The sequence below is a fragment of the Bufo bufo genome, chromosome 1, assembly GCF_905171765.1.
Source record: "Bufo bufo chromosome 1, aBufBuf1.1, whole genome shotgun sequence".
Taxonomy (NCBI): domain Eukaryota; kingdom Metazoa; phylum Chordata; class Amphibia; order Anura; family Bufonidae; genus Bufo; species Bufo bufo.
Window position 1 is genome coordinate 187440270 of NC_053389.1, and position 14431 is coordinate 187454700.

Consider the following 14431-nt stretch of genomic DNA (forward strand, 5'->3'; position numbering starts at 1 on the left):
AACTTTCTCCAAACGTTCAGCTGACAGATATCTCTCCTTATGCTCCTATACATATACATGCTCAACTTGGCCGAATATGAATATGTAGTAGGGAGGAGGGGGTAGTCCACTGCCAGACATCTCTTGCAGTAACTTATGTCCTGAGAATAAAAGGATCAGGCAGTTGAAAGCATCCAATGTTGGGGGAGAGACAGGAGGTCCCATACACATTACATGGTTGGAGGATTCGATCGACATAGATCTAATGTGTAGGGCCAGCTTAAAGGTTATGTACACCTTTGGGGGCTTCTCATTTTGAGCTAAAATCATTTTTTCAATTGTTCTTTATGAAAAAAATTTAACCCCTGTCTCTGTGCAGCCTTGAGTTTCTCCATAGCAGGCTCTGAATTTTCACTCTGTACCGTCAAGCAGCTCAGCTGATGGCTCCTTATCTCTGATCTCTTAAACACTCATCATAGCACAATTCTTATCTTACTGATAAGAATGTGGCTTAAATAAGAGTTTATGACTTTTTAGAAATATATAGATAAGGTTTGTTAGATGACAGGCACAAAGTGAAAGTACCAGTCACACAGCTAGACAAACAGTTAACCCTTTGTGACAGAACGGCTCAATATTTTTTAAATAAAGACCAATAAAAAAATATATTTTAGCACAAAATTAGTAAAATGCAATAATAAAAGAAAATTGCCCCTGAAGGAGTACGTAACCTTTAAGTGTCAATGCATAGAGCAAAGTTTATAGGTCCATATTACAATGCAATTTCACCACACACATAGGATGCTGTCCAAATCTTCTGTGTCTATATTTTTCACAATGTGGTGCCCAAAACTGGCAGCCATGTGTTGTAAGGCTCAAAATGGCACCATACAAATAGGAAGATGTACAGTCAGAAGCATTACATGCACATACAGGCTACTAGATGGGAACAGTGACCTACTAAGCTGTCAATGACATAAGATGTGTACTGTAAATACATCATCTGGTTTCAACAAGTCAGAAAGGGAAGTACAATTACTTACAAATTTCTCTCCCTCTCTGGCCGGGCTGTGAGGGGTGATGCGTGGGGTGGAGTGCCCACTACTGGGCGGGGAAGGACTGGCCAGTGTAGAAGTGGTTACTGATGTTGGGATGGAACTGGCTGAGCGATAACGTCCAAGGGATCCATCAAGAGTACCAGTATTGACTCGGCTCTCTATCTCCTCAGCTCGTAGCTCAGTGGTCTCCTTCTCCTCCTGTATTAACCTACCAAGAGTAAGCAGTGTCAGCAGGACCGCATTGAGGGACTCGGTAAAACATTAGCAGCAGGGCACTGCTTACTTGATCTCTTTGTTGATGGCTTCTAGCTGCTCCTGTAACATGATAGCCAGTGTCTGCACATCCGTCTGGCCGCTAGGAGACAGCAAGTCCGCGGAGCTAAAGATGGTTTCCCTATCGTCTTCATCTGAGCAGTCCATGTCACTTTCAAATGCTTGTGCCACATTGGCCAGTACATTGGCTTGCTGTGCCCGCTCCCAGTCCTGCTCGTCCAGTGTTCGAATCTGCAAGAAAAGGGTTAATGGTTAAGAATCAAAGGCACTTCCGTCATGAGAAACTGTCTGATCTTGGCAGGGCTTGAATTCTGACAACTGGGATGTCATTTTTACTGGAAGAAATAATTGCTTGGGAAGACGAATGACAGGAGCAGCAAATCACCCCTCTAAATAATAAGAGCAGAGGAAGAGGAAGCCATTTGTTATCCTGCGGGGCTAGCTTTACAGTACCTAGAGCAATCTCCGAAGCATTCTGAGCCAGAAACTGCATCCTATCAGAGCCTTTATTTTGAGTGGAGTGGAGATATTACTAGATTTCACACATTCACATAGGGTTGTCAGCTGTTCGACAGTAAAGGCATTCTCCGGGAAAACAGAGTTCTTACCAAGTGCCCGCAGCCTGCATCCATTAATAGAAAAACAATACCTACCTGCTCCCTGTCGCTACGGTCCTCCACGCTACCTCCACGTCTTGTTTTCTTCCGGTACTGCATGGGCATGATCACATGCTCTGCTGCAGCCAATGACTGGCTTCAGCGGTGATGTGTTGCTTGCGGCCATATCACCCACTGGCTGCAGCAGAGCATGTGACCATGCCCATGCAGTGCCAGAAGAAAACAAGCCAGGGATCGGAAAAATGAAAAAAGCGGAGGCAACGTGGAGGATCTGAACGGCGGGGAGAAGGCAAGTATGAATCTTCTATTGACGGGGCAGACTGCAGGCACTTGGTAAGAACTCGGTATTCCCGGAGAACTCCTTTAAGGCTACGGTCACATCGGCATACCCTTAATGTGCACACTAAATTAAGATGCTAAATGGGGTTGGAGAAGTATTATTATTATTATTTTTGTTATTTGGTAACATTTGCTGCTGTTTTTTTTCTCTAAAGGTCAGATATGCACTTTAAGGCTGGGCTCCATTGGAGTGATAGAATAGGGTCCAGTTGAGGGTCTAGTGGCCCACTCTGAACCTATAACTAATCACACCTCCCGTTATGACTAAATCGTAACCTACTATGCTACTCAATCAAATCAACAGTAGTCAGAGAACAGGCATATATGACAATATGGTATAAATAGCCAAGTTGAAAAGTCTGCCCTGGGTGGTTTTGTTACACATTCAGGGATCGGAGCTCTTTTTTTCTGACACAAAGTTCCAAACCTCCTGCATATCATCATAGCATGACAGGTAAACAATAAAATCCTAGCTGCCTGCGGCCACCACCAGGTGAGGTTTAGTGCATATAAAAGTATTCAAAGCTCCCACTGAACCCACTGGGTGCTATGTAATTGTGTGCAGTGAGCTCCCTCCAGTGGCAGCTGCGGGTAACAAATTTCCTAAGAAAAGTGCCTGCATTACAGGTACAACACCACAGCAATATAACAGTTTCCAGAGTGTTGGGTTCATGCAATTATCACATAGGTGCTTAATACTTATAAGATACTGCAAAGGATCTAATGTAGTCAATTAGTTTGAACAGACTTTATATTATTTCCTATGGGAAAAATAAAAAAAAACTGTGACCCACCTCAGTACAGCTGCTTCCTCTAAAAAGATGAGAATCTGGGGCCACCAGCAGGACAGGATATGTCTGTCAGCCATAAACCTTATTGAGAACAGTATTAGAGAATGAATTCCTGGCTTGGCTGAAACACTGACGGACATTTTCCTGTCCTTCTGTTGTCCTTGCTTCCTCTAGGTTCATTTCATCTGTATCCAGCTCATACAAACAGCTGAGGTTTATAGCCCTAAATACATGGTAACATCAATGCCTCCCATAGTCTCTGAATAGTAATATGGAATATTATACATAAGAGAATGGGCGATTTACTACTCCAATTCCACGCACTGCTATTGGGATATGTGTATTTAGGGTACAATTCTACTGTCGACATGCGGCAGGAAGAAGACAAGGATACTTACATGACAGCGAGTCCAGGAAGACAGCATAAAAACAAAGAGAGAGAACGATTTACATTGAGGCAGAAATAGCGCTCACTTAACACAGATACTTTTAGTCTATGGCCACTAAGTCATTCTTAAAGGCGCAATATTCCTACAAATGGATTAAATACTCAAAGGAAAAAATGTCTGCTGAAGACTGACTGTGGAATAGGGCTTAGGCTACTTTCACACTAGCGTTTTTACTAGATCCGGCAGGGCTCAGCAAAAAAACACTTCTGTTACTGATAATACAACCGTCTGCATCCGTAATGAACGGATCCGGTTGTATTATCTGTAACATTGCCAAGACGGATCCGTCATGAACTCCATTGAAAGTCAATGGGGGACGGATCCGTTTTCTATTGTGTCAAAGAAAACAGATCCATCCGGATTGACTTGTATTGTGGGTCAACGCAACCAAACGAACGGAATTCATTTTGGAGCATTCTGTTCTGTTCAGTTACGTTTTGTCTCCATTGACAATGAATGGGGACAAAACGGAAGCGTTTTTCTCCGGTACTGAGATCCTATGACGGATCTCAATACCAGAAAATAGAAACACTACTGTGAATGTAGCCTTATCTGAAGAGGCAGGACATAGATAACCTATTCTCCTGTACAGTTAAAGGGATTGTGTCATCTCAGACAATGGTGGCATATTGCTCGGATATGCCCCCATTGTCTGATAGATGCGGGACCCGCACCTACACAGAGAACGGAGCCCCGAAAGTTATGGAGGGCGCACTGCACATGCGCGGCCGCCCTCCATTCATTTCTATGGGGCCGTCGAAAATAGACGTCGGGGAGGAGCGCTTTCTTCCGTCGGCCCCATAGAAAAAAATGGGAGCGCTGGCCGCACAAGTGCGGTGCGCCCTCCGTGACTTTCAAGGCTCCGTTTACGAGATAGGTGCAGGTCCCAGCGGTGGAACCCTCACCTATCACACAATGGGGGCATATCCTAGCAATATACCCCCATTGTCTGAGATGACACAACCCCTTTAAGGTGGATTTACATGGGCCGATAATCGGGCTGATTGTTCCCAATAATCAGCCTGCCTAAAGGTGCCGCAGAGCATCCGATGAATGAGCGAAATGCTCGTTCATTGGGTGAAACTATTCTTATTGAGGGCACCTAAATTATCATTACTGGGCAGCAGATCGCGTGGTGTAAACAGGATAAATGCAGCTGTTATGAGGAGGAACGATACCAGTAGCCGTCACTTGTCCCCATATTGTGGAGGAGATCACCGCATGTACATGCAGATCTACACCTCCACTGCCGAATAGGTGGTTGTCGGGAAGGAGAGCTTTCTTCCTGAAAATCGTCTACTCGGCGCCTCCCCCCATGTTTAGAGCAGAGGTGGAAGATTTCTATTAAAGCAAGGTGCCTCTCAGCAACAGACAGTTGTCTAAGCCCCTCTCCGTGTCATAAACCTCCTGTATTATCTGCAGGCGAGGAAGACAAAATGACTACCTCTTAACAAACACAGAAAATGTTATGTAACTGTGTAAGGGGACAAATTAGGTAAAATAATCATTCTAAGGGTACTTTCACACTAGCGTTTTTCTTTTCCGGCATAGAGTTCCGTCACAGGGGCTCAATACCGGAAAAGAACTGATCAGGTATATCCCCATGCATTCTGAATGGAGAGTAATCCGTTCAGGATGCATCAGGATGTCTTCAGTTCAGTCTTTTTGACTGATCAGGCAAAAGATAAAACGGCGAAAAAAAATGGAGACTTGCCTGAATGCCGGCATTTTTTCCCATAGGAATGTGTTAGTGCCGGATCCGGCATTCAAAATACCGGGAAAAAAGGTGAAAAAAGTAAATGCCGGATCCAATTTGCCGGATGACACCGGAAAGATGGATCTGGCATTTCAATGCATTTTTTTGACTGATCAGGCATTTTCATGATCCTGATCAGTCTTACTAATGCCATCAGTTGGCATCTGTTTTGCCTGATCCGGCAGGCAGTTCCGGCGACGGAACCGCTTGCCGGATCACTCTGCCGCAAGTGTGAAAGTAGCCTAAGGGAGGGTAGTATTGTGTTTAGCCCCATTTTGCATAAAGGCGCATTTACAGGCCAATTAGCGGGAACAACAGTTGGTATGCTCGCTCATCAGGTGAATTCATCATTTATGCGGCACATTAAATCATCCCTTCTGGGCAGTAGTTTGTACTGTGTAAACAGGGATGTGCTGCCCCGAAACCCTAAATCTCTATGAGACCAAGCAATTGCAGCAACTAGGGATAAGCAAATTTAATATATGGAAGTTCGTGTGCGGGTTCGTGTTGTGGTATTTACTAAATTGCGTTATGGATTCCGTTACCACGGACCATGAGACAATTCCATGACGGTATGCATAAAAGAATCCCTTTAGAGGCATTCCGTTCTTCATTCTGTCATAATGGCCTGCATAACGGATCCGTCCGGTTTACGTTATGCTGGAGTCCTCTTAATGCATTTTGCTGCTGGTTTGGGGAAGCATAGTATCAGTATGCAAGTGAGTGTGAACATAAATATTACGTAACCGGACTCATCATGGCTTACACTATACACTACTTATTCTAGTTTGGGAGATGATTTGAGGCTGACAGATTCCCTTTAAGGTGATAAAGATTTTACAGATGTGACAAGAAGCAAAACAATGTAATCTCCTATCATTACCAGGATTAGAAGCATAGGAGTAATAAAAAAGATAGTAGTAGCCCCATGATAGGCTGGATATATCTGATATGTGGAGGTTCCAGCTTTGCCTTTGCATCAGGGGGAGTCTGAGAGGTGTCCACACAGGTTCTCCTCTTCTATTCAAGTCTATGGATGTCTCCATTTTAGCTTGCATAGAGTTAAACTGAGAGAGTCAAACATATGTGGCCACCTCTCTACTTAATCTTCTCCTGGATGCTGAAGCCTCATCTGCAGCAGAAGGGATGAGGGACCTCATTCTATCTGTAGCTGATAGACCCCCCATTAGATATTTTAAGTGTATGCTGCAGATATGTCTCAAATGTGTAAGGGGTATCAAGCCTATGCACAGTACCTTTGTGGGATCGTCTTTTAATGCCGCCCAACGACCCTTTTTCGGCCGCCTAATCACGGCTGTGCTGCTGTAGTGATCCATGTGGCTGCCCATGGGTAGAGTTGGTGCCTGGGAGTAGCGGAGCTCTAGGGCACTGCCAGGGAGAGATCTGTAGATGGAAGATGATATAATGCAATATTGAGCATAGCCATAATTACACGATGAACTGTCATTTGTAACTTCTGTCCTGGTTTTACGGACATGTATGATACATGCAAAACGTGATGCACATGCTTCAATCAGTGCATAACTGTAGAACTGACACAGTGACTGAAACGACAGACAAGAAGTACGGCATTAGGGCCTCTACTTTTGGGCCCTGTTCCTGCAGTCTCACACTATCACATCGTCAATTGTCAAGTATAAAACTGCATAAGAAAAAATTTGCTAAAATTGACAATTGACTGTAATGAGAATTGGACCTGTGTGAAGCTGCCGGAACAAGATGGCTGACAGTGAAGACAGTAGGATGCAGAGCATTCTGGGAATATGTGTGACATAAGATTTGTCCTTTTAAAAAGGCACCAGTGTTCTCGGTTCAGTGACGGAAGGCCTTTAGTATGTGCTACACATAAAAGACATAGACACTGAAACAAACAAGCGACGAACGACAACATCTGAGCTCCGGTCTACATAGATTCCCTTGAACTGGTCACATAATTGAACAAGCAAAATTGTTTTTTGTCGAGTACACACTTACAAAATGCATAGTTGAAGCAGATACTTGTGGAGTGCGGTGGTATAAGGGAAAAGATAGAGTGTAGCAATAAATAGAAGGGTATATAAAAGACATAATAAAGCAAAGATATGACATTATTAGTCATTAAAATGACTTAGAGGGTATGTCCATCTTTGCAAGCATTTAAAATAAAAATGAAGCAACTCTCCAAATAGTCTTGGCTTCCATGCAGAGTTATCTGTCTCCATGGTTACAGACTACAAACAAACCATTGATGTAGTCTGCTCCTGCAGTCATGCATTACTCCCTACTATCTATTCCCTAGTCTACTCTTTATAGCTAAACACAGCGTGTCAGCTTCTTTTTGCCTAATTCCAGCGCATTAAAGCAGTTGTGCAAGCATACCTTTGCGTACCTGAGACCCAATCACTATCAAATGAAGCTTTCTCTGATATACAAATTAGTTTGTAAGTGCCCTGTGGACAGTCCTAAGCTCAGCAGGTGCTCAGGATCTCCTTAATAAACCCTGCACCTCTCTTTTGGTCTTGACTGAAGGTCACAGCGCTGTATGATGTCACTTCCCTATACTAAAAATCCAGACCAAGTGAGAAATGATGACCAAGGTTAAGTCAGAAGAGCTTGTGTGACCAATTCTGGGTGAATTTTTAAGAATAATTTGTTGTGTAGGTACATGAGGAATAACGCTATTTCTGGCCATTATATGATGGCATTCTTCCCTCTGCAGGCTCCATTTCTAATAGTCAGTATTTCATGAGTTAGTGGGCAGAGATTAGCTCTATAATGTCTCGCATACATTTCACAAAGAAGAAGACATAATGTTTCCTTCTTTCTCTATCACACATACACAGCATGGGGGACATTATACAGCAATAATGGGCAGTGTAGCTGTGAATCCAGCTTTGGGCATCTTATAGCTTACTACAGCCAGCAGCAGCAACTCTGTGCCTCTTTCTGCAGCTGCTCCTTCCATCCCCTCCACTCCCCAAACACGCTTATGGGCATAGCTGTAGCTGTAACCTGATCTGTCACGCTTATGGGCATAGCTGTAGCTGTAAGATTTTACAAGTAAATTGAGAGTGAGTGATCAGTGCAGGAGGCAGGTAAGAGGAGGAGAGAAGTCTGACAAGTGGAGAAACAAGAATTTTTCTGCATTGAGATATATTACAAAATTTCATAGCTTAGTTTATAATACTGATTTATGGCAAAAATGTTAACGATGGTTACTCTTTAAAGGAACACTCTAAAAATTAAAAATTGGGTGTCACATACAACTTACAGATTTACCTTAAAATGGCGATTCTCAAACTGTAAAGCAGGCCTCACTAGTAACGTCCTTTCAATGGTTGGTGAAGTACAGCCAAGTAGCCTTGGCAGTTTTTACAACATTTTTATGGTTGTACCAATTTCTGGTTTAGCAACATGACTTACTATTTTTGTACATATTAAAATTTTAAATTTTTCACAGCCTTTAGGAGACAAGTTTTATGATAAACAGAGATGCTTTGAAGGGAACCTGTCATCAACTTTATGCTGACCTCACTGAGGGCAGCATAAAATAGTGAGAGAAATGCTGATTTCAGTGGTGTGTTACTCATGAGATAAAAGTCAGTGGTTGTCGAGAACCAGCATCATAATCATTGCAGCCCAGGCCTTGAAAAAGAGTCAAATCTACCTGAGAAGAGTCCTGGTTATTCATAATCTCCTGCTCTCTCACCCATCTGCTGATGGTTGGAAGTTCTCAACTAGAGAGAAAGGGAGAAAACTAGGTAGAAGACGGTCAGTCATCAGCAGGTGGGCAGGAGAGCAGGAATTCATGAATAACCATGACTCTTCTCAGGTGGCCGTGACTCTTTTCCAGGCCCGGTCTGCAATGCTTGTGATGTTGGTTCTCGGCAACCACTTACTTTCAACTTATAAATGACAGACGACTGAAATCAACTCATCTGTCTTGCATAAAGTTGATGACAGGGTCCCTTTAAAAGATTTTGCTGTGGATTACTACCAACAATGAGGCCAAGGAATCACCATGTTCTGATTGGTGAGGTACCAGTAGACAAAGATTGTGAAGCCCTAACCTACCATGAAATGGTAGGCAGAATACTCGATTCTAAAATTACATATCTTGACTCATATGAAGAAACTTAGTGGTCAAATCACTTCCCACATGGTTGAACTGGGAAGTGCATTGTAGTGACCATATCTCTGCACTGCTTTTATCATATACTTGTAAGTAGTGCAGATTTGGGCATGGACATTAACATTGGGCTCGTAGAACCATCCAAATGACAAAATGATTCACCTGGAGTATGTGGACGAAGGTCGCCCTCTCAGCTGGTCTATCTCTAGCTGCATACGGTCAATCTCAGCCACTAGCTGCTCCTAGAGGAAGAAGACAGGAGAACATTTATAAAATGTACCAGGCACCATTCAGAAAACTTCAGCACTGAAAACTTCATACTGGCATCAGTGGGCTGGATTATCAAATATTCATTATAAAAAATCATAGAAATCATACCAACTTTGATAATTTCCAAAGAGGGACTACAGCAGTGGCACATGAAGAATGCCGCAGCAGAGGTTTATACATTAAGCTATGCCTCTAACCCCACCCACGTCCAATACATAGTCACCCATTCTAACAGAGTCCCCTTTGTATCTCCACAAAGTAACAGTGACTCTTTGTGCCCAACACAAAGTAAGAAAGCCCCCCCACATAGTGAAGGTGCCCCAAATCAGTAACAACGCCCCCTTAGTGCCCTCACAATGTATGATGCCTTGTTATTTCCCCCACATAGTATGATGCCCCTTAAAGCCCCCAACATAGTATGATGGCCCCTAGTGCCTTCCCCTTCAGTATGATGGCCCCTAGTGCCTTCCCCTTCAGTATGATGGCCCCTAGTGCCTTCCCCTTCAGTATGATGGCCCCTAGTGCCTTCCCCTTCAGTATAATACCCTCTTAGTGCCCTTATGCAGTATGTGCCCCCGCTTAGTGCCTCTTCCCTCTGTATTATGCTCCCATAGTGCCCCCATGAGGTATGATGCTTGGTTAGAGCCTGCCTCTCATGGAGTATTATGCCCCTATAGTTGTCCCACATGAGGAATTATGTTCCCTTAGAGCTCCATGAAGTATCATGAACCCTCAGTATCCCAATGCAGCATAAGGCCCCTTAGGGCCCCCATGTAGTATGATGTGCCCTGAGTGCCTCTTCAACTGTATTATCCCCCTTAGTGCCCCTCATGAAGCATAATGCCCTTTTAGTGCCTCCAAATCTAATAGTCATCTAGCCCTCGTGTTCACACAATGAACGAAGCTCACCACTTAGTGTAGGATTCTTCTGGCCCGTACGGGTTGCAGCACACATGATGATGTCACTACTGTACATCACACCTGCATTAAGCCTCCAACCGTAGTGGTCGCAGGGTGGGTGAGAAGGTAGCTGATGGCTCCCTGTTTTACCACTGTATTCAACTGTAACTGTTTCCTGAGAACACACATACAGTTGAAAGTGGGACTGTGGAAGAGAGCTCAAAATCTGGGTGGTTTGGGTCGCTTATGGAAATATATATAAAACCTCCAAACAATATTTAAGTAGAAAACCCAAATGACCACGCTAACATAAATGATGCTACTACCACGCTCTTGTCAGACAGCTACAAATAACAACAAAAGGAAAACATTACCCTCCTGGGCCGTAACAGCTTGTATCTGTGATTTACAATTTGAAATTATTTTTTTTTCTATTAACAAATGTCAGAATGACATTAAATTAAAGAAAAGGTCCTTCCCCTCATCCTGTCATGCAGATAGCTACTTTGATGCCCTTATTCTTTCCAACAATCTAAAACGTAACTTTTATTCGTACTGATAAATAATATCTATAAGAAAACGAGAACACTAAAATCACAAGTACTGCTCTGTATGTCACTGGGATTTATCCAGGGTGAACATTTGTGATTATAAAGTGTAACTGTCATTCTTTTTTTTTTATTCGTGTAATGTAGGGGCAGTGATATTGATCATTTTTGCAATATACTTTAATTACTGAAATTGCACATTTCTATTAGAAAAATAGCTCTAAAGTGGCCCATTTTGAGCCTTAGCAACGCTCCTCTGTCTTCTGTTTACATAACACAGTCAGTGTTGAGCAGGTCTCCACAGTTATGTAAACAGAAGACAGAGGAGCGTTGCTAAGGCTCAAAATGGGCCACTTTAGAGCTATTTTTCTAATAGAAATGCACGATTTCAGTAATGAAAGTATATTACAATATGCAGTTCAGTTCTGGGCACCAGTCCATAGAAAGGACGCACTGCAGCTGGAAAAGTACAGAGGAGAGCGACTAAACTGATAAGGGGCATGGAGGGTCTTAGTTATGAAGAAAGATTAAAAGAATTGTATTTATTTAGTCTTGAGAAGAGACGTCTAAGGGGGGACATGATTAACCTATACAAATATATAAATGGGCCATACAAAAAATACGGTGAAAAACTGTTCCATGTAAAATGTGCTCAAAAGACAAGGGGGCACTGCCTCCGACTGGAGAAGAAAAAGTTCAGTCTCCAGAAGCGTCAAAGCTTCTTTACTGTAAGAACTGTAAATCTGTGGAATAGACTTCCTCAGGACGTGGTCACAGCAGGGACAGTGGACAGTTTTAAAAAGGGTTTAGATGAATTCTTAAAAGTAAACAACATTAATGCTTATGAAAGCGTGTAGAAATCCGAGTCTCACTTCCTTCTGGGATTCGCGTCCCCATCTCTTGGTTGAACTTCATGGACTTATTCCTTTTTTCAACCGTATTAACTATGTAACTATTTACAAAAATGGTCAGTATCACTGCCCCGTTACATTACAAAAATAAAACAGAGAATGACAGTTACACTTTAATATTTTCTCTCTGAGTTCTTATTGGGTAAAAGTTATAGGTTGTGGGTTGAAGAGTAAGGGTATTAATTGCCAGCAGACAAATTGTAACTAACAGACAACCATAATACAGCTGTACTAGGACCATAGCACCCAGATCATCTCCACTTCTACTGTGCCTTAACTTAAGACACCATAGTGTTTTACTGGCTTATAACCTGCGGTTTCCTTCTCCTTGGGTATAAAACGATCTAAAAAAAAAATCATACTCACCGTACTAATTCCTCCTCCCGTTCTGATGCTTCCTTGGTCTGTATTGCCTGGTCCTTCTTGACCACTCTGTCAATCACTGGCTGTGGCGATGACCGACCTCAGCCAGTGGAACCAAGAAGTACACAATGGTGGGGCACTAGGGAAGCGTCAGAACGAGAGTGGCGGGAATCGGAAGATTGAGTATGACTTATTTTATTAAACTATTCAGTTATTGATCAACCACTTTAACATACAGTCCCTAATTTTATTATTTTTTCAATCAAATAAGGTTCTAGAGGACTCACAAATTTTTGGGTGCCAGGAGGTGAAGATAGTGCAAGTTTGTTATATATGTCCTGAGTGACCCGAATTAATAACTTACTGTATTTATTTTAGAGAAAAAAGGAAAAATTTGATTTAAGAGCGATCTTCACTACAGGACATAGATACCAGCGCCCAGACTTCTGCCCCACTCTCACACTGCTCCATGCAACAATAAGATCTTTATGTAATGCCAAGCATTCCTACATTCATTCATTCGATCTTATATTCAAGACCTAACCTTACATCAGAGTAAAGTGTTTCATGGTACTACACTAAAGGTTACGTCAAAGTTCATACTGGATGTGCTGCTCTTTATCACCAGCTACAGTACAGACCAAAAGTTTGGACACACCTTCTCATTCAAAGAGTTTTCTTTATTTTCATGACTATGAAGGCATCTTGTTGGCCCTTTTGCCTTCACTCTGCGGTCCAGCTCACCCCAAACCATCTCGATTGGGTTCAGGTCCGGTGACTGTGGAGGCCAGGTCATCTGGCGCAGCACCCCATCACTCTCCTTCATGGTCAAATAGCCCTTACTTTCAAAGTTTTCCCAATTTTTCGGCTGACTGACTGACCTTCATTTCTTAAAGTAATGATGGCCACTCGTTTTTCTTTACTTAGCTGCTTTTTTCTTGCCATAATACAAATTCTAACAGTCTATTCAGTAGGACTATCAGCTGTGTATCCACCTGACTTCTCCTCAATGCAACTGATTGTCCCAACCCCATTTATAAGGCAGGAAATCCCACTTATTAAACCTGACAGGGCACACCTGTGAAGTGAAAACCATTTCAGGGGACTACCTCTTGAAGCTCATCAAGAGAATGCCAAGAGTGTGCAAAGCAGTATTCAAAGCAAAAGGTGGTTACTTTGAAGAACCTAGAATATGACATATTTTCACTTGTTTCACACTTGTTTGTTATGTGCGAGGGCAGAGTATAGATAAGGGCACTGATAGGTAGACTTCAAACAACTGGAGAAACAACAGATAAACATTAAAATATCATTCAATGTGAATTTCTGTTGTTAAAGAGGACCTTTATTATTTCTACTAGAAGTTATGTATGAATTTCTAGCAGTCTGCAGTAAGGGTACAGAGGGGAGGTAACCAGTTTGGGGGGGGATGGTGTACCTGCACAGTCTGACAATGGCCGCACTGATTGGATAGAGCGAGTCTGTGCAGGTACACACCCCCAACTGGTTACCTCCCCTCTGTACCCTTACTGAAGGCTAACAGAAATTCATTCATAACTTCTAGTAGAAATAATAAAGGAATGGCACATCATAGAGCCATAAGAATAGATGCTCCAGAATTGTTATTATATGGGGAATGCATGAAGCTATTAAAAAAGACATGTCAGGAGTGGTGAAAGGTCCTCTTTAAAGAGGATTACTACAGTTGGTGTCCTTGAGAACCAGGATAGTGGTCACAATACAGAAGAAGCCATATGTTCTACAAGACTATCGTAAGCCACTCTCAGGGAAACCCTGATACAAACCTTATTGAGAAGAAGCTCCTCCTGCAGCTTTTTCATGTTAGCTATCTCCTCTGAGAGAGTGTTCTGAGAGAGAGGAAGCAAGCAAAAGGAAAAGACAGTACAGTGAGTATGTAGTTAACAGAGGAAAAGCATAGAGAGGATGGCCGTGTTATTGAGAAGGAAAAATGGTCAGTTGCAAATCAGCTAGCAGGGGTTGTCCTATGAAAAATATTCTACATTTTTTAAATCAACACCTAAATC

At 42.6% G+C, this 14431-nt stretch overlaps 1 protein-coding gene across 4 annotated transcripts in view; it reads right to left on the minus strand.

Moving 5' to 3' along the window:
- PPFIA3 (PTPRF interacting protein alpha 3) overlaps positions 1-14431 on the minus strand; it is a 130322-nt gene that overhangs the window by 42269 nt on the left and 73622 nt on the right. For 2 of the 4 annotated variants that reach the window (XM_040433485.1, XM_040433481.1), the window contains exons 12-16: positions 14192-14254; positions 9557-9636; positions 6519-6666; positions 1321-1541; positions 1023-1245 (exon numbers count right to left, since the gene is read on the minus strand). In XM_040433485.1, the coding sequence (XP_040289419.1) occupies positions 1023-1245; positions 1321-1541; positions 6519-6666; positions 9557-9636; positions 14192-14254 (735 nt within the window). The remainder of the gene's footprint in view (positions 1-1022; positions 1246-1320; positions 1542-6518; positions 6667-9556; positions 9637-14191; positions 14255-14431) is intronic. The other 2 variants (XM_040433495.1, XM_040433503.1) reach the window with 2 other exon arrangements.